This window comes from Cataglyphis hispanica, chromosome 2, assembly GCF_021464435.1.
Source record: "Cataglyphis hispanica isolate Lineage 1 chromosome 2, ULB_Chis1_1.0, whole genome shotgun sequence".
NCBI lineage: Eukaryota > Metazoa > Arthropoda > Insecta > Hymenoptera > Formicidae > Cataglyphis > Cataglyphis hispanica.
Window position 1 is genome coordinate 10944395 of NC_065955.1, and position 26660 is coordinate 10971054.

Genomic DNA, 26660 nt, shown 5'->3' on the forward strand with positions numbered 1-26660 from the left:
TTGGTATTTAAAAAGAATTAAAGATTTTTTATTTGCATAAATAATATATGTATATTTTTTTTTAAATATAGTAAAAATTATATTTTGTCACTAACAATATATATATATTTGTTCATTGTATCATATTTTTGCAAAAATTTAATCATTAATTAAAAATTATTAAAAATTACAACAATTTTATCCTTTTTATTCATTATGGAAAACTCTTGTACTCTTGTTTTAAGCCATAAAGAATATTAATAATAAAGTTTATCAATAATAATATTAATTAATTAAAATTCCTTAATATTATTATATATATTTGAATATATATAATTCATATTTAATTAATATATATTTAATATTTTTTTTGCAGGGGTTCTAAATAAGCACTTGCACAGTCCTGCATGTTCTCGGATTTTGTTGATTGGTGTCGGGTAAGTCTGACCATTATCGGAATGTTATCACTGAATCTGTCATGATTGGTAATAGTTTTAAAGCTTTTGGCGTATAGCCAAAAACCAATAGACAGAATGTTTACTGCGATAAATTACAATATTTGCTCTTGTTTTTCACGTATTCATTAATTTATTATTCAATTTATTATTAACAATACTGTAAACATATTAAAATATTAAAAACAGAATATTAAAAACATTGGAATATTTAAATCAGGTTAATATGCTCTTATTTGAATTGTCCTAAAATTTACATATATTATTTTAAATTAAATCTTAAAATAAATAGAACAATATATTACAATATAATATAACACAAAGTGTGTTAAGCAATTCATGTCAATCTTTAAAGTTTTATTTAAAAAAATCAATACATAATGACATAGTAAACTTGCTTCTAACTCTTTATCTTATAAAAGTCGATAATAAATTCTTTAATCCATGGTACTGATTTATTCTCTCAAATTAATTCACAATTATATATTAATGTCCATAAATGTCAAAAATTAATTTAGATAATTTAAACCAAATAATAAAAATGACCTAGATATGTATAACATGACGAATAAAATACTATTAATAATAATATATTTTCGACAATGAGATATCGAAAAAGAAGTGACTTTTAAAAGTTATAAATTTCCTACTTATATTCTCTGAATGACCTTTCATGCTAAACATTAATTAATCTTGATCGCGAATACCTTTAATATCATCTAGTTTATTTGCGATGCCCAGTATATAGCGCTATGAATTTCATCAGTTTGCTGTAGAGCTCCCCTTTATTACTTTAGAAAACTCAAGTTCCACGTAATCCGGTTAACAGTAGCACCTCACAGTTAATCGTGTTCAACCGGTGACCTATTCTGCAGAATCCTGACGATAAACGGATGATTTTGGGGATAATAAAGAAGGAGGCAATCCTTACGAAAATCTAACAATGTTAAAACACATTCTCGCCTTTTTCTCTCCCTTCATAGAACAATAATTTTATTTAATAATTATTCAATTATCGATATATTTTTATATATCTCGTCCCATACAATACAGAAAATTTACAAGGGATATTGCAGAAATATAATTATTGTCAGATTGCATTATATGTTACGTAATGTCGTTGCAACAATGTTAGAATACCGCAGTTTTATAATGTCTCCGCACGATATTGCAGTAACAGAATTGCGACATCTGGTTTCAATGTAGTTGAAAGATTTTATATGAAATACATTTATCGTTATATTCGGAGTCAAAAATCAATAACAGAAAAGCTAATAGTTTCATTCTGATTATCCCTGTAACAATAAATAAAGAGGAGATAGAGGACAAGACAATTAATTTTGCATCTATAAGCGACAGTTGCTTGAATATATTGCGAATCTAATTTTATAATTATTAAACATTTGTTTCTGTTTAAGTGTTGTTTTTATTTTATCTCATCAGATGACTGTATATATGTGTGTGTGTATGTGAAATTAATATATTAAATCAATACATTTAAAAATAATTTAGAGCTTTGTTGGACTAGTACTGACTAAAGTGGGAAAAAATTTTTCCGAATTTAACTGCAATATAGAATGCTTTCTTAATAAAAATGATATGACATGTAACTAATTTTATGATTGGGAAATATAAATGTACTTTGCCAATTCTCTTTTGTTTCGTTATATTAATATTGAAAAAGAAAACAATGAAACTCGTCACAATATTTTTCACCTGAAAAATTGTTTCGTCAATTATGGATCTACAAATAACTTTACGCGTTTTGCTACATACATAAAAGATTGAATTATAATTTTGTTATGCGTTTTTCACGAACACCCCATATGTTATGTTATCAATTTATTTCCAGGACACAGTAAACTTCTCCATTTATTCTATCTTATGGCCATATTGATAGAATCCAGAGCTCGTATACGTGTGCTTTTTTGTATATATTTATATATATATATATATATATTTAACAATCAATAAGGCAACATTGTATTATTCACTATCATTGACAATACCAATCGTGATCGGTCACAGAGTCGAATGCGACAAAGTATAAAAATTTATAAAGTGGCAAAAAAAAATATTTAAAAAGATAATACTGCAAATTTTATTATAAATATGTATTATGTAAGTATAACACCATTGTTTGCGCAAAAAAGTTTTCAAAATTTTATAATATAACTATGACTCCATTTAAAATGAAAATCTTATAAAAAACTTTTGCGCTTTCATCGATTTTCTTCAAGCTCTTGTCGAAAATGAAAAGTTAAAATCACCAATTAGGAATTAAAATAAAGTAAAAATGATTTCAGAACATTTAGCAGTAACATGAATAAAAAAAAATGAATTTTACTGCAAAATTTTAATATGCAATATTTATAAAGAGGAAAATCGATGAAGTGAATCATTATTCAACTCTTAACAATTAATATTAATTTAACTTAATATTAAATATGAATATAAACATATTAAAATATTATGATCTAAATTTTTAAAAATAGTTTCTATGCTTTCTACATATATATCGATATTTGCGATATTAAATGAAATATTTTACAGGATTCTTGTTTTTATCATGATCATATGATATTAATCGTAGGTTGATAAAAATCATGTTGATAGACAAGTTATATTTTCTGTAAATGCAAGAATCAATAAGAAACGTCGCAGACAGTTTACAGTTTTATGTATGTACTTAAATTAATAATTTCAGATATTTAATATTGCAATTATTATACAAACGTTTGACAATTGTCAATACGTCAATCATAAAAATGCTGTATCAATTATGCATCTATATATATTAATATCATGAAAACGTATAGTATCCAGTATATATTAATATTATCAATATATAAAAAATATCAAATGATTGGGCTATTCTTGGAATATTCTTTGCAGATAATTATATATCGTATTACGTATTATTTCTTATATTTTATATTTGAAAAGAAACAATTATTGTTTGAGTTTTTTTCTATTCTATTCTATTTTCTTATAATTATGCTATAAATTGAATCTAATGGCAGTTTCTTGATGAAAAAAAAAAAAAAATCATTATACTCAAATTCACCAGACATATAGACAATAAGATATTCCACATGTAATCAAAACATTTATTAATAATAATGAAATATATAAATTTTAGAAACATTGGCATCTTTCAAGTAAATTATAAGAACATTACATACAAAGAGAAAAATCTATCTTTAATTACGATATATAAGCAAAATAGAAATTGACGAATCTTTGTAGAAATTGTAAAAAATACTGTACTTGTCAGTACAGCAATAATCTCTTCGTTCTCGCGCATGCGTCTGTCGCAGCAATTTGCATCTTTACACGAATAAGGATTTACACATTCTTCGTGCATAATTTGCATACGGAAAGTCGAGTCGGGGGAATATATCGTCGCTGCAACGGCTACGATAGCCTCCGAGCCATCCGGTCGGAATATTTCACGCAGGAATATCAGCACGAATATCAGTGACGAATATTTCCACGGGCGTTGATTAGCGGTCTCAGTAACTCGAGATGGTGTTGGTGAAGGTGGCCCACGTTTCCTCGATAGGTGCCAACACGGTGATCACTATGAGGGTCGCGGCGAACGCGACGATAACCACAAAGTACACACCGAAAATGAACTTGCGCATGCCGGAGTGCTGTCGGAAAAATATTCAATGAGATTTTGTTTGCGTACTGATATTTGTTTGTACACTAAATTATTTTTCAACGCGATATCGGTCCGCGGCATCGATATAATATCAGGAGCTATTGATTTATTTGTACAATTTATTGCATATGTATGCACGTGAAACGAGATATTTATCTATTTCTTAAAAATTTTTTTATTGAAGAAATAAATCAAATTCTTAAAAGAAGGAGAGAGAGAGAAAGAGAGAGAAATTATTTCAATTATTTCATTTGTAAAAAATTAAATTCATTTTATATTTAAGTGCATAGAATCCAATTATTTTTGAGCGCGTGGAATTTGCCTTTTCATTACGTTGTAAAGGAATGTAATTAGATTTCACAATTGTCATTGATAGATTTCGCAATATTCACGAGAATGAAAAAATATTATGTATTATCTCTTTCTTTTATCTCTGCTTTACTGATAATCTTATTAAAATTTTAACAAGGCGGATTGATGCGCGTTAAAAGATTGTTCGCTCACGTCACTTTTATTTTAGAAAATCTTACGGGAGCGTCTCGCCTCGCATCTGGGTGCACCATTGATCCGCGAGAATGCATGTCTTTCATTGGAAATGAATTCACTCTCTGACTGGCTTGTCTATCAGAGACGCATCCAAGGAACTGCAACATAAATCGGAAAGAATGTAACAAATATAACTGCAATCTCTCAGAAAGACGGATTAATGTAATTCGATATTGAAGCACAAATTCCATTAGATACTGAATTACTGAACTTTTCTCCAGATATTTTGCAAAATTAAAAATTTTAATTTTATAATGTTCTGCAAAGAGAAAGCACATAATTTGTGATCGATTTTATAATCGACTTAGATCGGATGTCAAATTGCGGGAATATTGCACAATAATTCAGTTAGACTTTTTAGAACTTTGCGCGAAAAATTTGGCAAAGACCCTTACTGTTAGAATGAGATGAGTCAGAACGTAGAATACCACATATGCAGTAAGAATCCAATCGACCCACTCCGGAAGTTTGGCCTTGTTTAGTCGTACCGCGAAGAAAAGCGCGATTACTGGGGAAGAAATTTTCATATATTATATAATTTTATACAATTTCATGTTAAAAAAAAACGAATTATTCAATATTTATTCATCCTATCCTAAATTCATAATACATTTTATGTTCTTGAAGATATTATCAAGAAAGAAACGAACTTACATATTTCATGCTAAACGTTTCAAAAGATTCAAGAATAGATTATCTTATATTACAGAACGTCAAATAAAACGAGATTAAAACGGTCAATAAAAATGATATCACATTAAATGAGAGAAGAATCATAAAAGGTTTCAATTTATTTAGCATTATAATCAATCTTTTTAACGCAATTAAACGTAAAAGAGATATTTTTCAAATGACAATAAATAAAAAGCAAAGAAATGTAATCGAATGCGGTAAAAAAATATGGGACATTTGTATAAGTCAACTTACGGGCGCATATTTTTGCCACATTACCGACGAACCAGTGAGCCCAATTGAAGAGAGCTCTTCGTGGTGCGCCAGGATGCGGTCTCATAGCCGCCATGAAGGGCTGAATAAAGCACAAAATTGTAGTAGCCAGGCCGACGGAAGCGTGTATCGTCGCGGAACTCCATGTGCCCAATTCCACAAATATTATTACGAAGGCTGCGATCGTCATCGACCAAGTGAGCACCATGAAGAACCTGTGCCACTTGAGGAAAAATTGATAAGGTTTTATTATAGCGAAAGGAGCGCGAGAAAGGTGTTGATGGAAACCGCTTTCCCTTCGCGTGCTTTAATGTTAAATGTTAATGATGTACACTTAGATTTTATCGCGAAAATAATGCGAATATTCCATTGATGATGTTAGAATGTTTTAATTAAGTTAAAGAAATTAAATATGTTTGAATAAATTGAATATATATTTTAAAATATATTGAAATCATTAAAATATTTAATATATTAAATTAAATAAATTATAAATCTTTTATAGAGTAAAATTATTTGGAAAATATTTATTCTGATATCTATAAAGATAAATAAATACTCCATTTTATTCAACCATTGCAAAATTGATGAATAAATCAATTTTGTAGAATCGGAAATAGAAGTTAAGTGAGTGAATTAATGGCATTCCTATTTTTATATCACGTTGATTTTCTCTATAATTGCGATATATATTCGTCGAGTGGAAATAAACCGAGAACGAGATTGTATAATTTTGAAAAAGCGTGAAATGATGTCAAACATTGAATAGCTACATTGAATAGCGATTGCCTGGAAAACTGCGCACTTACGGCGAACCAATGATCCTTTCCACACAGCTGGGAGTTAACCCACGTCTGTCTGTAATATCTCGCAAGTAGCATCCCGATGGAGGCCGTGCCGATCCATGATGCCAACATAAGCGCACCGTGAAGGCGAATTAGTAGGTCGCTGGCTGGAATCCATTCTCCAACGTCGGACAGTTTCTTCGAGGTACTAGTCCCAAGATAGACGATGTCGTGAAAGTCAACGCCATTTTCTAAAAGGAAAAAAAAAAGATAATTACGGTGTCCGTAGAAATCATTCACATAAGTGGGTTTTTTTCTTTTTTTTCTTTTTTTGACATATACGTGGCACGAATATTTATTTTAATTATAATAATCTATCGTAATTATGTATTGGGCTCTTTTTCTCTCTTCTCCAAAATAAGAATTGTAGAAACGCAATCTATCTATGTTCATATACATATTTTATTTATTTTCCTGTTTACGTTGCAAAAACATAAAGAAGCTATCAAATTTGCAGTGTTATCACAATCTTTGGCAAGAAAATTGTAAAGTTTTTAAACACTTTGCTCTCAGCGGAAACGTACGAGGAGCGAACTTCGCGAAGAACCTCCGCTTCTTCTTCAATCTTTATTTAAAGAAGTGCGTTGGCAAAACTTTGCATCATAAATCTAGCATTAGCACGATCGTTGGCAAAATCCATTTTATGTAATCATTAGCGATAATTGTTAGTGATAAATAGGTTGGAATTGTATACATGCTCGCGGTGATATACATACTTCGTAGATCTTTGCCGGCGACCACGAGAAGATGATATGGAGTATTGACAAGGTCATATGTACGTCCCTGAACAACGGTGCGCTTGTCCCGTCGAAATTTGCAGTACATCACGTCATTCTTGATCGAGACATTTTCCAATTCGACCGCACCTTCCGGCTGTAGATGAAATCGCGAATAGAGCGAGGAAACATTTGTCAGACATAAATCTCGAGAGCGAAATGGAAATAATTCACAACATACTATAATAATTTTAGCATATATTACTAGATTTTGTGCAGGATTATTTTTGCCTCAATGAAAATATTTTATTAAACAATTTTAATATTAAATTTCAAGTAGAGAAACTCAACTTGAAAAATTCTACTCGAAATAATCTACTTTAAATGAAGTAAAGATTAGCATATGTTAATGCGGGGATGATGCGATAAAAGTTTCGCCTGTTGATAAGCTTGTTACCAAATACTTGTGGAAATGTCTCTTACGAGCTTCGTAATTATTCGTAGAGTTTAAAGATTTATGCATTAATGTAACGGGGAGTAAAAGCGCCGGCTACGGCGACTGTAATAATTGCGATCTAATGGGCCAGACTCGTTGTCCGCGACACAATATAGGGCGAATTAATTAGCGCAGAGGCGCGCATCTGAGTCGGTGTAGCATAATAAACGATACTCACCGTCGCATGGCGCGTATTACGCTTTCCGGAATTCCAAGACATATGTAACGCAATTTCACCGTCCTCGTTCGTGCACTCGACTACGCTGTCGTCGCCCTGCGCACCACATTCCGCATATTATAACTCAACCATTACCGCTTAATCATTGATCTCGGGCAATTTCGCGCTTAATTAATTGCATAAGGCAAATATATATTTGCAATAATTTCTACGATAACGACGCGATTTTAATTGCCAAATAAATGTTATATAAGTTTGCGTAACAAAGAAACCCAATCGCGTTCGCGTAATGAATTTTTGTATGTACAATTAGAGTATAATCGAGAATCTCTCTACGTTACAATCATCGAACTATTTGTGTTTATTAGGCGCCAATATTTAATCTCGCAATTCATATTTCAGTGACTAATTAAGGGGACATACCCGTTTGTATTCTCGAAAAATGAGTATATTTTCTATATTTTTTGCAGCGCAACGACTTGATAAAAACTTTTTATCGTTTTACAATATTGATACAATATTATTAAGTATTCAAATAAAAATTTTTAACTTAAAAGTTTCTTTTAAGCTTTTTTTAAAAGACCCATTCGCTATTTTTTGTTATAAACAAAAAATATAAATTTAAAATTAAACTTTAGCATGCCGCCATTTTCTTATTTGTTTTAAGCTAAAAATTTTTATTTCAGTACTTAATAATATTGAATTAAATTAATAATATTGTAAAAAAGTAAAAAGTTTTTATCAAATCTTTACGCTGCAAAAAAATTAATTTAGAAAATGTATTTATTTTTCGAAGGTTTAAACGGATATATACCCCTTTAAAAAAAAACGTTTAATATCTCCAAAGAAAATTAAGAAAGAAAAATGCTTACATTTCCGACGATTTTGTAAAACTATTTTGCAGAACAAGATAATGAAAATTCTAAAAAAAAAAAAGATTGAGAAAATGCAGCGAGTAAGGTAGCTTGACGCTCTTAATAAAACAGTTCCGCGCGAGGATTTTATTTGCAAATTTTCGCTTATATAAATCGCACATGTGTCCGAGGGAAAAAACTACGCGAAACAATCAAACGCATCTTCTCGCGCAATTACCATATTCTTGTCGTCCGACAGGCCGACAGCGACATATTTGGCCTCCCCCCGCGCCTGCATCTCGAAATGATATTCGTCGCCCTGCACGATCACGGCCACCACGGCGGCGCAGTCCTTGGTTTTTATACAACCCACGGGCGCGCCAAAGCAGTTCTTCGTGATGTGGCAGCCCGTGTAGAACGGGTCCTCCTCATTCTGCGTCTGCAACGAGAACACACACCTGGGGATGACGTGGGTATTTTGTCAAGGCGCGAGATGTCACATTCCACGAGATACAATCTCGCGCATCACGACGCGATTTGCGGAGATTGCGCAACGTCCTTCCGCTGTCCGTGAAATCGAGCGATGGATGAAAAAGAAATTAACAAGTAAAAAAAACAGGAGTTTTAGATATTCAGAATCGTCATTGCGAGATGCTCCGAGAAGTTGCTTATGTATATTTACGAAGTTTTCTTATACTTCGATATTTATCAGGAATGAAAAACACTTTGCCTCATCATTATATTATAAAGGAAAAGAGATGTTTAAACTTCAAAAATTACTCTTAATTAGATATATAAAGTAAACAAGATCCAGAAGAAAAAAATATATATGTTTCATTAAATAACAAAATTGAAAAACGTATGTAAAAAAGAAAAATGGAAACGTCAAAATTAAAGATCCTGTATTTTTATCATCTAAATCATTTTAAAAAATCCTAAAAAATACACCTTGTTAAATAAAATAGTTTTCATTCTGCCAAAAAATTTTTGTGAAACTACAGTTGTAAACTCTTGACAAGTAGAAAATGTTAACCTTCATGTATTATCAATATAAATATAACTTGTCGGCACATATTGTGTGGCATAAAATTAAAATAGTTATCACAGCATTAGCACTTATCTATGCATGAGCATATCCATACCTAGAGCGATATAAATATCAAGTTTCGCGTAGAATTATTTCTGTTATAAGAGCTAACAAAGCGTTAAAATAATTTAAAGCTTCTGATATAAATATATAGCGCGAGTAACATCTCACAAGATTTAATCTAACAAGGTATAACGCACTAATGACTTATAATTCTTAATGTAATATTAGAATATAACAATGTGACAATATTAATCGATATACCGATACAAATACACCTACTATTAACCCTCGTATTTTATTTATAACTCAAAATAATTTTCATTGTTTTTATATGTACATAATTTCTGCTGTTTTTGAAATTGTAAATATGTAAAAAAATCTATGTATCTATGTACCAATTACATAAATTATTAATTATTAGAATTGATTATGACATAAATTTCTACGTCAAAATCAAGACCATAGCTTGAATTATCGCTATGCCGTTATTTCAGATACGCAACAAAAAATATTTAATGTATAAATAAATATTATTTGTGAATAGATTTAATGCAAAATGTTTTTAGTAAAATGAAAGTATATGATTCAGCGAGAAATCCTAATAAGGGAGACCTCGCGAATCAAATCGCGCGCAACAATGTACGGGAACGTGGCTTACAGTCGAACGAAAAGGAAATCTGTGACAGGGAAAAGAGAAACAGAAAGAGAAACAAGCTTGACGACCAAGCTTCAATTTAGATACGCTTCGCGAAATCGCGCGTTCACGCTCCGGTGGCCATTACCGCTCTTTGCTGTATTTTTTACATTTTTTATCGCGAACGATCGAGCGCCGTTTTCAAGGAAAGGTCACTTGCCCGCACGGTAGATTGTAATTATTCAACGAACTTGTTGCCCATATATATATATATATATATATATATATATATATATATATATTGTTTAACCGATTTAAGCAATTTATTCTCGACGTAAAAATATTATTAAATTATTCTCGCGACAGGAAACAATTCATATAGCGACAATAAAAATTTTGAATGAATAAAAAGTTCCGTAATCTGACAATTATTCAATAAATCTGACAATTCATTGAGATATTGCTGAAGAAACGATCGGAAAGCTTTTCTGCTCGATCAGCTTATTTGTAAAATTGTGAAAAATTCAAGAAAAATCTATGCAATGTGATATATTCGCACTATATGAAAAATTTGTACATATATTGCAAGTATATATATTACAAATTATACATATGTGTGTATTTATTTAAATTTCTGTTTCAAAAATTAATGACCAACCCTGTACTTTTTTCGTCTCCTAGACATAAATAATATTTTGTTTACGTTGAGATTACAGAATATTTTTTTATACCATTAAGTATTAAAAAAAAAGATTTAAAATGTTTTTGGATATTTTGTAGAAAAATTTATATATTCCTTTGAAGCTTAAATAAAATAGATTGTGGAACTGGAAGACGACGCAGCATGGAAAGGAAAAACGAAATACAGTGAATTTAAAAAACTCAACGTAAGAAATGCAAGATTAATAGTACTTTCGCGTTCAAAGGATTCTGAAAAGATTGAACTAGCATAAATCTTGCCAAGATGCTTGTCGCAACCCATAAGTCAAAAAACACTCTTCCGTTTTACTTTATTTTTTTTTATCTTTAGCCACGCGCTTTCGATAATTCCACTTGACAATTTTTGAATGCGCGCAAAAAAAAAAAAGATACGAATCGTAAAAAGTCGATGATACGTAATGGCAAACGACCCCGCGGAAGTGAACGGTGAAAGTACATAAAGCATAAATTCCAGAACGTTAGTGCGGTTGAAGGATCCATACATGTATGTACATACATGCATACATGTATGGATGCATAATTCATGCATCTGCAACACGCGTCACGCGTTATTATATTCGCTTCTATGTATGTGTATGTATATGTTTGGGCATCGTAAATTTTTTACTTTCCATGATACGACAGCGCAGATCGTTATCGTTGTATGAGAGAGAGAGAGATATGCGGAATCTAAAATATTTTTCACATTAGTCGAAACTTTCGAAATTTCGATTTATGTGAATAATATAAACGGAAAGAGAAAGATGCAGAGAATCAGTACGCGCTATATTTTTCATTAATGATCCATTTTATGATTATAAGTTGTATTCGGTCGAGTGTAGATGCTTAACAAAAATATTAAACGAATTTTAATTAAACTTGAATTTCACAAAATTGCAAAATGGAGATTTATGAGTGATCTATTTTAATTCTCCCGTTTAATATCAGTGAGTATTATTTGTTTATCTCTGGAATATATAACCTACTTGGAGCTAACAATTGTCATTAATTAGAGTATCGTTACAATTCATTCACGATGCGAATGAGAATTTAAATTTTAACCCAAAATCCATTTTAATCCGCGCGAACGAAATATAGCGAAACAATTAAAAGTTATTATCTACTGCAAAAAATTCGATAGATTATATCATAAACATAAACTAACAAACAGGTTTTCTATGTAACATGATCTATCGGTGATAGAAAGACAATTACATAGAATGTTATTCGCGATATATGGATTAAATTCTAATAATAAATTTTTTTAAAGAATTTTATTTTTCTTAAGAAAAATGTTGAGGCACATCTCATCATTTACTATCATTTTACAAATTTTTTAATTAAACCTTAAATTGAAAATTAAAATTATTTGAAATATTAATAAAAAATTATACGCTTTTATTATTTATTTTCCGCTTAATTGCTTTCATATTTTCAGTCATTGATCAAAAATTATATATTTCCTAGCAACACATGTTTTCGATGAAATTTTTATTGGGAAATCTATTTCAAACGGATTGACGAAAAGAATATCCAGCGATTTTGAGGCACTCTCTATGTAAACTGGAACTAAATTCTTGAAATATGGTTACAACATATAGTGTTCTTATTGAATCAGGTCGGCTTGCGTGCATCCCACGAGCGATGTTCGTAAAGCCGCACCTACAGGACTTACAGGACGCTTACATCGTTTAACGTCCTATGTAATACTCGCGTGCATTTACCTCGTAATATCGGGACGACGGGAAATATAATACTCACCGCATAATTGACGGTGCGGCTATAGTAGGGCGGCGTGGTGGTCCTGAAGGTAGTGACGGGCGTAGATAGGGTCGATATTTCGATGGACCGCTTGTTGACGGTGACTTTGGGCGATTGCACGCCGACCCAGTACGTGCTGTAATCCTGAGCGAAGGTGGAGCTGCAAAAGAAACAATGAGAAGTAATCAATGATTAATTGTAACGTGCAAATGCAATGTTAAAGTCCGAAATTAAATCGAAATGACAGAATCCTTATTTTAGGATATACTTTATATATAAGGTTTGCAAAATATAGCGACATTTTTTTTTTTTTTTAGACACATATTACGTTGAAACCAAACTTATACCGATATAAAACATAGATATACATGCACATTTTTATATTACCCGTTCACAATTTTATTACTTTGATGTCGGACATTTTGAAATATTTTATTGCATTTAAAATGGGAAATCGAAAAATTCTCATGAAGAATGTTTCTTTGTGCACATAGATATGCATGTGTATATTTTTATATTAAATATTATTTAAAAAATTTTTTTTTTTTAAGTAAAGAGATGTTAAATAAAATTTCGAAATCCTAATTAATGTAAAACAGAATTTTTAAACTAAAAATTTTATGTAAAAAAAATTGAAATAGTATTAAAATAAATTATAAAAAAACATTATTAAAAAATGAAATATAATTTGTTTTTGCAACATTAGTCAGTAATAGATAAAAATATAGAAAAATTTTATGCCTAATTTCAAATAAAAAAATTAAAAACAATTATTTTTATAACAATAAGTATAACTAATTTTCGAAAATTGGAGCGTTTAAATTTTGCATTCTCTCTTTTTTTCTCTTTACTTTCAACATGTATGATATATAACGGAGTACTCAAAGCATTAGATAGGATTTTCTGTAATATATCTTAATAAGGATTTCATTAAATAATAAGACACTCATTTTTTCTAATTTTCGATTGTCTTACGCGAGAATTAAAATAGATGAGTAGAAATAGCGAAAGATATTTTAGCAAATCTATAGCATAAAGTTAATGAGTTCAAAGATCAAAAATACATAACAGTTTTATCAATTTTTTTTTTTTTTCAATCTAATGTTATCAAAATTACATGCAATAGTATTTCACAACTTTTGATATTTGTTAATATTGTATAATATATTTTATATAAAATTTTTAACATACTAGTATCCCCCCCTTCAACCATGACATTAAATACATTAACAATTTTTTTCTCGTAAATCCTTATTATTTTTTCATTAATACTGCTTGCGACGAAATATAAATATCGGTGCTCAAGAGCGGCGAAGAATTCCCAAATGGAGCCGTAAAATCAAAATAACATTCAAACTCTTTTCGAAATAAGTTACAAACTTTTAGCAAGGGCGCAGCTGCGCGTTTTCTATTAAACATGCATTAGTTACTTCGAATCGATTATTAAAGGAAAAGTTTATAAGGAATGTTTCGCGCACTTCTCGTACCGTTATGCTCGCACGAGCACGTTGAATTCCAAACGTGAGCAACCGCGCGTACGGTAATACCTAATTGTGATTCACAAGTGTGATATCGCGCTTTTGTATGCATGTGTGCGCGAGCGCGTGTGTAACTGCGTATATGTGTGTGTGTGTGTGTGCGTTCAGCGGCTGAGATCAGTCGCGGAAATCGTGACTCAACTCAATTAAGCCGTTTGGACAAACGCTGACGTTTCTTATTTTTCTTATTTTGAAACAGATGCTTCGAAATTTTGCAATTTTGTGAATTTTCAAAGTAAATAACAGTAAATTCTTTCAATTTTTTTTTTTTTATGAAGTATGTGCGTGCATATCCCTAAACATAATAAGTTTAGATAAATTAATTAACAAAATACACGCACACGTAAATTAAGATAAATCAGAAAATATAGGTTTTTTTTTATAGTTTATAAGTTGTATAATTCGTATAATATGTCATAATATTTTTTTGAATATAATTGAAAGATATTAATAAATAAATATTATTTTGCGAATATTGATGAAATCGGATATTGAATAATAGATTCACAGAATGAAAAAATTGAGTATACTGCCGACGGAATTCATAATTGACATATTCAGAATTGATATTCGATGTAATCAAACTAAATCGCGCTGCTTGTTAAAGAATCATTATCATTATACGGTACTTACTTGAAGATAATGGTACCCTCATAATCGACTGGAGGTTTCCAATCAATTTCCAGATTGTGCTTCTTGATCGTGCTTATATGAGTCACACCATTCTAGACACAAGAAACAGGAAAAGTTTCTTCAGATAAGAAAATCGCGCATCATTGAAATTGCACATTGTTTATAAAAGAGCCTAGATAAATAATTCAATCTTAAAGGAACTATTAATGATAGAAAAGTATTTGCCAAGTAAAAACGGAATACTCTGATGATGCGTCATATATCATTATAATATACGCTGCAACGGTACCTTGAAATATACAATGTGATTGAAATCCATAATCAAAATGATTTTGCAATTGTTTTAATATTTCAAAAATTTGATACAATGGTAATTTTATGTTTTGCTTCGAAAACTTATAAGACCTATTATAAACATAAAAAATTAAATGTATAATTTTGAAATCATTAATTTTATTTTATTTTTTTTTTTTAAGCGAGTTGCGGATGATTCTTGTATATCGAATTTTTTAATTGTTTGTGAAGACACTTAAATCTTTTATTTATTTATTTTATTTTTATATTTTGAAGTGCGAATAAAAGATAATAAAATGACATCACGCAGTACCTTTACACCTTGGGTGCATTCGACGGTTCTCGCGGAATCGGGCAGATTCGTGAATTCTCCCACAAATTCGCCGGTGTCGATGTCTCTAGCGAGGATCATGAAGCCTTCATACGCGAGGCCGTGTTCACTTCCGAGGATCAGCCGGACCCTGCCTTGTCCGGCTGCGAGTAGCACCTGATAAGGCGGATATGACGATTGGAGGGAGCTGCCGGGATGACGTGGCATCAGATCCGAACATGTCTCTTGTGGTGCTCCATTGGGTAATCCCGATACCCTCGCGAGCAGGCCGATGGCCAGGAACAGCAACATCCTGGGCATTTCTATAACAAAACAAGCGCGTCGCAAACGAAATACGCTTTAAAAAATAGATAAAAATAATACTCGTGATTTATAGGAAATTTTTGCTAATGGATATTCGGTCTTTTTGGGACACTCTGTATAAATCATGTGTTGAAAGCATTGCTTTACATCGTCGTATTGAAGTAGAAATTGATTTGTATCGCATAATAGCTTTTTAAACTTTTTTATTGAATTACTTTTAGTATCGGATTTGCAATTAGCTTCAGCAATGCATCGTGAAAGAAAGAATTACAATATCGCGATCGCCTGAGTTCCCTTACCCTCATTGGAGATGTAATGAGATGATTGGAAAACATTTAAATGAAACTGCACACTTGTTTAAACAGAGAATGCAGACAATAGGTTTGTTTGATGTTCGCATATTTCAATATTGAATTTATCCGGTATGACATAAACAAAAATGTGCATCTGACGGCAGTTTGCTGTCATTTATTTTATCCTTAATGCACAATCTTATTTCTTTACTTATGTGTGTAATAATATATGCACATATGCAATGCGTTGCAATATAGTACATAAATTTCAATTTCAAAACAACCATATTTGCATTAGTAACTGACGAATGCATTGGTAACTCTCAAATTCTGTGAAGCTGACGACTCGTTGGTTTTATCTACAATCGTATAATTTTATTCAACAATAGATTCCCGAATGATAAAAATGTTCGATAAAAGTGTCATCTATCTCTCTAATAAAATCGTCCTTTAACACTTATCCGCATTGCACAGTATCTAGGCTTCGATAATGACTCTAATTAATTGTCTTTATTTACACAGTCTTTCTGATAAAATCTAAGTTTTTCCAAGCTGTAATAAAAAATGTTCATCTTGTATTCAAGTTCTGATATATGGCATTGTAATGATAAATGACTCGAAGATAAAATCAGGAAATATTCGATGACAAGAAATATCGTAATCATCGAATCAATGATCTTTTTTAATACATTATACATAGAGTGTAAGAGTTAATTGCTCAATCACGAGGAACGTTAGATTGAGATAATTAGAGGGAGGGGAAGAGGAGGTGGGTGGATGAGAAGAGCGAACTATCGAAACATTAATGAGCGGGGAGGAGCGCAAGAAGTGAATGACTCCTAGGAACGCTTTGTTCGTGTACGAAACCCACGCTTGAAAGAACTGACTTTCACCTATTGAGAGTTTTAAACTCCTTACGAGTTTCTTAGCTCGCGCATTCCTAAACGCCCTGCCGCAACTGAAATATTCCTGCCGTTATGTAACTGCCGACTGACCCTCGCCATTGAAATGCCACGTAGCCGCGGAAAGGTTTGTGTACTGCGTGTTCTCTTGAAACGAGGCGTGGAACGTTCGCTCGAAACGAGATCCCCTTAAAATTATTGCTCTGCCTTATATACGCGCTGTTAAAGTTCGAGTTGCTATTTTCAACCGGCATTGCTTTTGCGATTTCGCGCAAAATTTAATAGTTTCTTTGTGACCAAGAAACACGGACGAGAAATTCAGCGATGAAATTAAGAAGGAAGGTATGTATAGTAATACTTTAAATACAAGGTGGGCTCAAACATTCTGCCCAGACTTTGAAACTTTATAGAAAATATAATTCTGAACAAAAAGTTTCTGATAAACGTGGGTCAAAAAATGCTTCCTTAAGAAATTAGCGTCCAAAAACCACTGAAACAAAAGTTGCAGAGAATTAAATTATCTTTCAAATGAGATAAAAATTATTGTAGTACGTTCCATAGGTTTTGAGATAACCAATTTTAAAAGTGTTTTTTTTTTTTCAGCTGTCGACGATAGAGCTTCATAAAAATAATTTTTATTTGAAAAACACTTTACAGTGCTATCTTAGTTTAAAAAAAGAATTATTTTAAAGAATTATTTTATAGAATTATTTTTTATGAGAGAAAAAGATTTTTATTTTTTATTTTTATTGATTTTTTTTTCAAAAAATTTGTTTTATTTTTTTTTTATCCTCTGCTTTTCCTTTCATCCTCCTATGGTGATTGGTTTAAATGCAGAAAAATAAAATGTTTTTAATGGAATAACCAACAAGATAAACATTAAAAATTAGCTAAGGCCATAACAGCATAAATAAAAAGTATTTTTAAAAAAGGTTACGATAGCCGAAAAAACATTTTTTTGTAGGTACATTTGAAATTGGTTATCTCAAAACTTATGGAACGTACTACAGTCATTCTGATTTCATTTAAAAAATAATTCTCTACAACTCTTGTTTCTATACTTTTTATTTAAAAAACGTATACTTTCTCTGAATATTTTAAAAAATGTATAAAATAACCGTGACATTTCAGAGATTTGTGGACGCTACCTTTTTAAGGAAGTATTTTCCAACCCATTGTTTGTAGGAAATCTTTTGGTCAGAATTAAATTTTCTATAAAATTTCAAAATCCCTGAAAAAGTGGGCTCACCTTGTAGAACTGAAAGTAACGCAAGGTGATCTATATCTAAATAAAATCTATTCAATCAACCGGGCAATTTATAATTTTAATATGCAAAATATCGCATTGTGTATGTTTAAAAGTGTCATTGACAAGAATACTTATGTAGATTTCTGCAAATGTGATCATATTTTTCTAAGAAATTAAGAGTTAGCAGCTTGATTGATAAAACGCACGATAAATTTTACGTAACAAATTCTTGAATAAATTCCGTGAATCTCTGTCGACGTGCTTATTCAAGACAAGGTCGATCACTCGCGAATAATTGCTAGTCGCACTGTTTTATACTTTCACGCGTACAATGACACACGCACATGTATATGCTCCAAGTTTACCGATTAAAATTAGACCGCTCATCATGGGAAATTATTGTCCTGTTGTCTCGTTAAAGACACGCTTCATTGTCGAAGGAATTAGGTATATTAGACTATTTAACGACGATTTAAGTCAATGCGTAATAACTGAAAGATTCTCAAGAGATGACTCAAGATTCTTCATGAAGATTGAAGAATTGCAGCGAATCATCAGTACGTATAAGTCATCATAACGTATGTAGTTACATAATAACGTAATAAAAAATAATAATACATGACTATTCTAAAAAATAATAATGTACGTTTTTTTCTTTCTTTTTCATAAGAAGTTTTTCACGCGCATTTTCTTTTCTAAATCTATTTAAAATTAAAAAACAAAATTATATTTCCAGTGTGATGTAAACAGGAAAAAAGTTCTTAATTTATGGCACAGCTATTATTATTACATCAATATTTATACAAGCATATAAACGAAATTACAAAATCGTTGCAAGTTTTATTGATGATATTTAATCAAGGTTCCATTTTTCAATAAAAATAAATATTATTTAGGAAAATTTTTCAAGCACACATACACAGACAGACAGACTTTTGCAAATATAATAGAAAATTGACTACAAATATGTTATATTGACGTCCGTACTTATTTTTCATTTCCATATTTATATTCCATATTCATGTCATAATAAACGGTATATAGACGTAATAACCGTTAATTGCGAACGCATTCGCAAAGAATACAATTATCTCGACAATGCGGCAATCATGGACGAATATTGAGGCGAGTCCGTCGACACCGTCCAAGATCAATATTGCGGATGCACTCGAAATTTCTCTCGCGGACGGAGCTTGCAATTTGCAAACCGCTGCGACCACCGTGTACGCGCACGTGCGAATTGGAGAACACGTACACCTGGATACATCAATTACATGTACACCGGGAGGAAACCAGGACCGATCGTTCCTTTTTTAGTCGTATAAAAGCTCGTAGTGACGATATCGCGAATCAGGAAAAAAAAAAAAAAAATCAGTCAAGTCCGAGTTTGCGTTTGTGTGCGTGACCGTATCGGAGAGGAATTAAGACCACGATAATCACGCGTCGCGTGTGCCTAGCATTATCATGTATCATTATTTCATTGTATGGAGGAGAGAACGGGCACAAGGCTTCGTTTTGCGGTTTATAACGCGTGTGTGATTCACCCGCGGCGTTTTACACTCGCACACATATACGCATAACTATGCGCACGTATACAGAATTTACATCGACAGCATTGGATTCATCGCAGGTGGATTTCCTCCTGCGCGGTTCTTTGTGAACGCACAGGAAATTCCCATTGTATATATATATATATATATATATATATATATATATATATATATATACATATATATGATTTCAAAGGTTGGAATCGATGAGTATTTATTGCATAGATATAGTGAAAAAAACTAAACGACATCGTATATAATTTTCTTATACTCTTAATTAATTACGTAGCCCTCTTGCTGCAGAATGTTAATTAATTCAAGAATACATTAAAATTTTTTTATGAATTTTGTGACTTATAACACACGACAAGCAATTAAAATTATTCATTGTATATATTTAAATATGTTTAAATAATAATTTTTTTTATCCTAACATTTATTTAAAACTTTGAACACTTGCAAAAAAAAAAGTGCAAGCGGAAAAAAAAATATTTATCGCTTTATCATTTAATTATCGGTATTGTCTGCATAACTACTCTGCGGGTTCTCGTATTTAAAATAGAAAGCCGACTTCATTTGTTAACAAAATAGAAACCGATTATGGTAGCATAGTGTACTGCTATCGTTTAAGTGAAATATCACGATTATCGAAATTACAGAATTTCGTGATTTTGCCGATATTTTTTTTCCTTATTTCATCATTTCGTTATAGCTGCATTTATTTGCATATACATTTAGCGCTATAATATTAAGTGTTACTCATGATCTTCTTAGTAACATATTTTATCTTTTGTTATGCAACGTGATCTTCATACGATGCACTTTTGCATATTACCTAGTCATGCGTTTAGCAAGTGATTACTAATCTGTCATATCAACATAAAACGGACGTTATGATTAAATACGTCATTTGAAACAAATCTGAACAACTGAATATTGTATAACGGATGCAGCATCAATAATAGCGTAACTTAAAATTATACACTGAAGGATAATGAGATATTTTAAGTTAATGACTATGGATATGTGTGTTGGAGGTATGCTACACCATAATATTTCACTGTTTCTTAATTTCATTACAGCACTTTATTTAATAACTTACAGAACATATGCTTTTGAAAAAATGAACTGGAAGAATTATCTCGCGTGCGTTCTCTCTTAAAAAAAATTCTGTATTTTATTTATTTAATTATTTTAAGTTGTTTTTCACAATATTTGCCTGATATTATATTATTATTATTATTAAACAGTATAGGTTTGCAGATTTTAATGAAATATGGCACATTTTATACAATTCAAAATACTTTTACTGAATGTTATTTTATATTATATTCCGTCGTCGGGTCACTAGATATTCATGGCATACATCTTTGAAAGATTAATTGTATTCGTATATTCGACTTGTAAGTTTCCACCGCTCCCGAATGTCATTAGGTAAACAAAGTATCGTGTCTCGTCTCTTCCGTGTTTGCTGAACGTATCGTCATGGTTACGATGCCCTGTTGTCCTAGAATTTCCACGTCGAGCATTACTCTCGCGTCAGTACCGTCGAACCGCAAATTATTTTATCGGTTACATAAACCAGAGACCGCGCACCGCGCAAGAATTCAGGGAAACGCCATTCATCGTTGCCGCCATTATTCTTAACGATCTGCTTCTTAACGAGTATAACGCTCCTCCGCAACGTGTCGATCTTGCTCCAGTTGTTTCGCTTTGTCTTATGCACAGGTTGAGTCAATTAGGACAAGCTGCGTTCAAGGATGGACGTAGACATGAGACATTATTCTCGCGTCTAATCTACAAGGTCCTTTATCTTAATCGTAAACCTCAAAAGATCCCCATAAATGAAATGAACTTATTTTTATCGAATCGTCTCTTAAATCCATGTTGAAAATGACATGTGTAATGAAAAAAATGTCTTTTACTGGCATGTTTAAAAATATGTTTTTAATTAATAAAACGCACAACTATAACACAACAATAGAAAAAAGTATATGTTATCTTTTATAAGGAATAATTATATTAGAAATGTCCGCGAGTTATATTTTTAGTATATGTTTATTTTTTTATTTATTTTTATTTATTTTTATTTATTTATTATTTTTTATTCTCTTTTTAATTTTTCTGTGTATTTACAGAATAAGCTATTTATCCAAGTTAAAGTTAAGATGGAAAAAGTACTTGATATTGCATTTTTCGGAATTGATCGAATCAATTAATTAATAGCGATGAATATTTTTCTTACGGACGGTAAAACCCAGCAGTGAATAATCGCATGTATTATTTATTGATTGTACTAAAATGAGACGCATATCTATATATAATACACTCATTTAAGTGTACATCAAGAGGATTTTGCGAGTTGATTTCTCCAAAGTTGATTAACTTTAATCGTAATTCAATCATCTCTCTCGAGTTCCTATCTCTATATTTAAGAAAAGATGGAAAGATGCGATTGCTCCACGATTCAAGTTAGTCGACGTCGGAGAAATCAATCCTAGAGCGATCGAAGGGATCTCAGAACCAATAAATTCACTCGATTTTCCGCTTATCGTCGCATAGAAACGTGTCTCATCGATCATGACACTCGATCAAATTAAAGAAAAACTGTTTAATAAACTTTGTCACATAAATCATTATTTTTTATATAATTCTATAATTATATAATTCTATAAATTATATAATTATATAATTCTATAATTCTATAAAATATTTTTTATATAATTTTTGTATAATTATATAAAATATTTTTTATATCTATAATTATATAAAATATTTTTTATATAATTTTTGTATAATTCATTATTTTTTAATACATAAAATATGTACAAGAGGATTTATTAGACAGTTTTTTATATGTATAAAATACATCAAGCTACGTATAATCGATTTTACATATGTAATGATATAAATATACGGAAAGAAACACGATGATTCTTCTTTCTTGTGAAAAATACAATGAGCCTCAACACTAGGAATCATCTACAAGATTCATCTCTATGTAGTGGAAAGATTTAGATCATCGTCACGTTTATACTCAGAATTCTGAAACGAGCAGAGGAAGTAGCGGCTGAATTTCTTATGAATATTTCCGACGAGTTTTCTTCGTAAAGCTACTTCATGAATTTTAAGATGTCTAACCTTGTTTATTTCTGTAGACAAGTCATCTTTTCACTTTAATTTACATTGCATCTAATGCGATTCAGTTAGCTTCGAAGAAAAAATTGTCATAGAGCACTCTCTTTTTCGGTCAAAGATTATAATTAATAATTAACAATGACAATGTTATTCACTAATGCCATCGATATGCAATTATGCTCAGCACCATGATACTATACTAGTCATTTATATATATTTATATATATATATATATATATATATATATATATATGTGTGATACAAAAATTTTATACAAATTCTTTGATACAATATTAATTGATTTGCATCAGAAAACTATATTAAGTATTTAAAATTTTTTACAGATATATATGAGAATTTAAAATAATTCATAAAAAAGACATTATATATAACATGACTTTTTTATTATCTAGACATCGATTCGGAAAACGATCACGTTAATTTTTATGATTATAATTCCCCCAAAAAAATGGTAAACAATTTTTTATTCTAATTTTAAATTGCATAATCATTAATGCAAATTAGAAAAAGGAAAAGAGAAATATATTTTTTTCACAAAACTATTTAGAAAAAACTATTAATTTCAATTTTTAAATGGAGATATCGATCTTGAGGACTGTAAACCAATTTGAAAGAATGGAGATTGTTGCGAGCAAGTGATGTGAAAATGTTGAGATCTTCAGCAGCTGGTCCCATCTGGCTCGAACAAGGGACCCAGTTTGTTTACAGAATCTTTAAATAGATACTGGAAACTACTGTGAAAAGGTGATTTTGTTGGTAACGTACGATTCCGTACATCGACATGCTTTTAGAAAAGATAGTAAGGGTATAAATTGTTAAACAACCGTGGGGTCACATATCTGCTCTTTCTTCGATCACAGACGGCTGACGGTTAAAGAACCCAACGTATGTTTTCATTACTTGCTCACATACATTAATTCTTCAAAATTGGTAACCATATATCAATCTTACATTTTCTCAGAATTAAAAGAACGATGTCCTTATAAATGTTACATTCTTCTTTTATGTGTATATATAAATGCATATAAATCCCATGAAATCATCCCATGACTTAGAACATCTGCTGAGGATTAAATCCCACGAAACCATCGTAGTTTATAAAATCTGCTGAGGATTAAAACCGCGATTACTCGCGCAGGTACTCACTGATTCTTGTATCTGCAACCGTTGATCCTTGACGGCGTTCACCACGGCGTGTAACACGCGCGCCAAACAAACTCGTGACGAGGTCACGTGTGCGTCGGTGCCGGAGGTGTCACAATAACACGCGTGCACCAATTCCACGACGATGGGATACACCGTCGCCCAGGTCGATTCGTCCACGATCCCGATCGACCGTTCGTTCTCCAATGTTGACGCGTCGGACGCGTCCGTCCGGTCGAGGGAACTCGCGAATCGTCCTGTACTGTTCGCGATCGAAAGTTTCGATAAATCGCACTAGGAGAAAAACACGCACTCGCGTTTAATCGCTCGGCGTCCCTCGTCGATGTCGAGTGGATCGAGAGGAGAAGAGACTCAGGAAAGATGCGCCGCTGACACGATCGTTCCCCGAACGTGGATCTCGCACGACACTTGTTGATCCCGCGGCGGCATACTTCCGTCTCTATAACATCAAGAACCACACCTTGCGAGAGACTGTACGAGAAATACGGGCCGAGTTGAAAGGCCCTCAGTCGTGAGACCAGCTCAGGCTCGTAGCGGCTAATTCATGATGCCACTCGATACCAATACTTTCGTTACGGTGTCTCTTTACCATCATTGGTATTAGCTTCGCAAATCTGCCTGCTCGAATACGGATTTCCTGTGCAAATTTTGTCCAATAATTTTAAACCATAATATAAATTAAAATATAAAAATAAATATGCTAAATTATTATAAATGTAAAGTAATCGAAAGGCAACAAGTATATTTAGTAAGAACCATGCGAGAAAGGTAATTACTTATAAGAAGGAGAAGGCTTTTGAGGAAATAATTGGAAAATATTTAATGAAATAAATGTTAAAAAATCGTTACAATTAATTAGCAAAAGAAATCGCGATTAAAAAAATAAGATGATGCGAGACCAAATTATTATTATTTTTTTATTTTTTTAAGTAATTATTTAATAATTTTTAAGAATTGAAGATATTCTCTTTAATGGATGACTATATCATTTCGTATCATTACATCGGATAATTGAATCATAACATCAATCATTTCTTGTTAGTTGCATCCTCTATCTTCTTACTTTTTTCTCTTTCAATATCTTTCTTTTCACAATACCTGAATGTATACTGATTTCATTTGTATTATATATTTCAAATTATATCATATGTTTCATTTGCATTATTTGTATTATTTTTTATTGATAGATTTTTTATACTCATATATATGTACGTATACATACTAAATTATATAAAAATTATCAAGATTTTTTTCATTTCTTTTTTATATCCGTATTTAGAACATTGCTAAGCCGGCACTGAATTAGGAGAGAGAGAGAGAGAAAGAAAGAGAAGAGAGGGATTAACGACTCGAAAACGGTACGACGCGACGTACCGTACGTTCACCATTCGTCGCTCACCTGAGTTTTATTGGTGTATTTTTTTGTCATTCTCCCTCGCATTTTACTTCGCATACTATCAACTGTTTTGTCGTCGTTGTCGACCGCAGACGTAAAAAAAAAATATGTAAACGGTATCGGACGAATTAAAGAATACGTCGATCTCTGGAAATGGTACTAGACATTTAGATAAATTTATTTATTTTTTTGTGCCTTTTTCATATCGTTTATAAAATTAAATCATTAATTATATTTATATTTAATTTCCGTTTTTATATCACTTATTATAATTTAATTTATATGTATCATAATCATGATGGACAAAAATGCATATATTCTCTTCGTTACATTTATAGTAAGTAATATCTTATATATTTCATTTTATAAAAAGATATATTATATGTGTATAATATTTAATTCGCCTCTTTTTTATCAAGGTAACGAGCTGAATTAAGATATGGCTTTTCTTAATTCATAAATGAAAAGATTAATTCGTGTTCTTGAAAAAGAGAAGCGCGACTGAGAATTTTCAGCGACTGAGATTTTACGGAGAGAAATTGTTAAATGTGTTTAACGAGACGATTAGAAAATATCCTATGCACTTTGTATACTATAGATGCGGTTCACTTTTACCGGACAATGTAAATTAATAAAAGCAATTCCGGCTTATATACAATATTGCGCTTCAAGATATATCGTTTATCCGTATTCCACATAAAAAAATAATTTTATCAGCCCTTTGTCATTAAATTAGTACATGTCAAATCTAAAAGCTTTTTTATCTTATCTTTTAATTACTACATAGATAAATATTATACAATGAAATCTTTAAAAATACACAAGCTGCTCTACATTCACTTTGATACACGGCAATCTATATATCACATTTATTCTTATCGGCTTTATTTCTAATTAATTTTGTTATTATTTTATAATTAGTTTGTCGTTGCTTGAAGAACTTATTTTCAAATTCTCGGATCTATATTTTTGGATAGCTTCTT

General features: G+C 31.2%; 2 protein-coding genes across 2 annotated transcripts in view; one reads left to right on the forward strand and one right to left on the reverse strand.

The window, feature by feature from the left end:
- LOC126858723 (uncharacterized) overlaps positions 1-26660 on the forward strand; it is a 60640-nt gene that overhangs the window by 25262 nt on the left and 8718 nt on the right. Inside the window, exon 2 of the mRNA XM_050609206.1 lies at positions 356-416. Coding sequence (XP_050465163.1) covers positions 387-416 — 30 coding nt within the window. The 5' untranslated portion in view covers positions 356-386. The remainder of the gene's footprint in view (positions 1-355; positions 417-26660) is intronic.
- On the reverse strand, positions 2084-24765 carry LOC126858721 (putative ferric-chelate reductase 1 homolog). The gene is made up of 12 exons (XM_050609202.1): positions 24264-24765; positions 15644-15963; positions 15037-15128; positions 12866-13025; positions 8920-9120; positions 7828-7923; positions 7154-7310; positions 6402-6628; positions 5575-5815; positions 5043-5155; positions 4632-4745; positions 2084-4090 (listed from the first exon to the last, which is right to left on the reverse strand). Exons 2-12 carry the CDS (start codon positions 15959-15961, stop codon positions 3950-3952), a joined length of 1860 nt encoding a protein of 619 aa, XP_050465159.1. The 5' UTR covers positions 15962-15963; positions 24264-24765; the 3' UTR covers positions 2084-3949.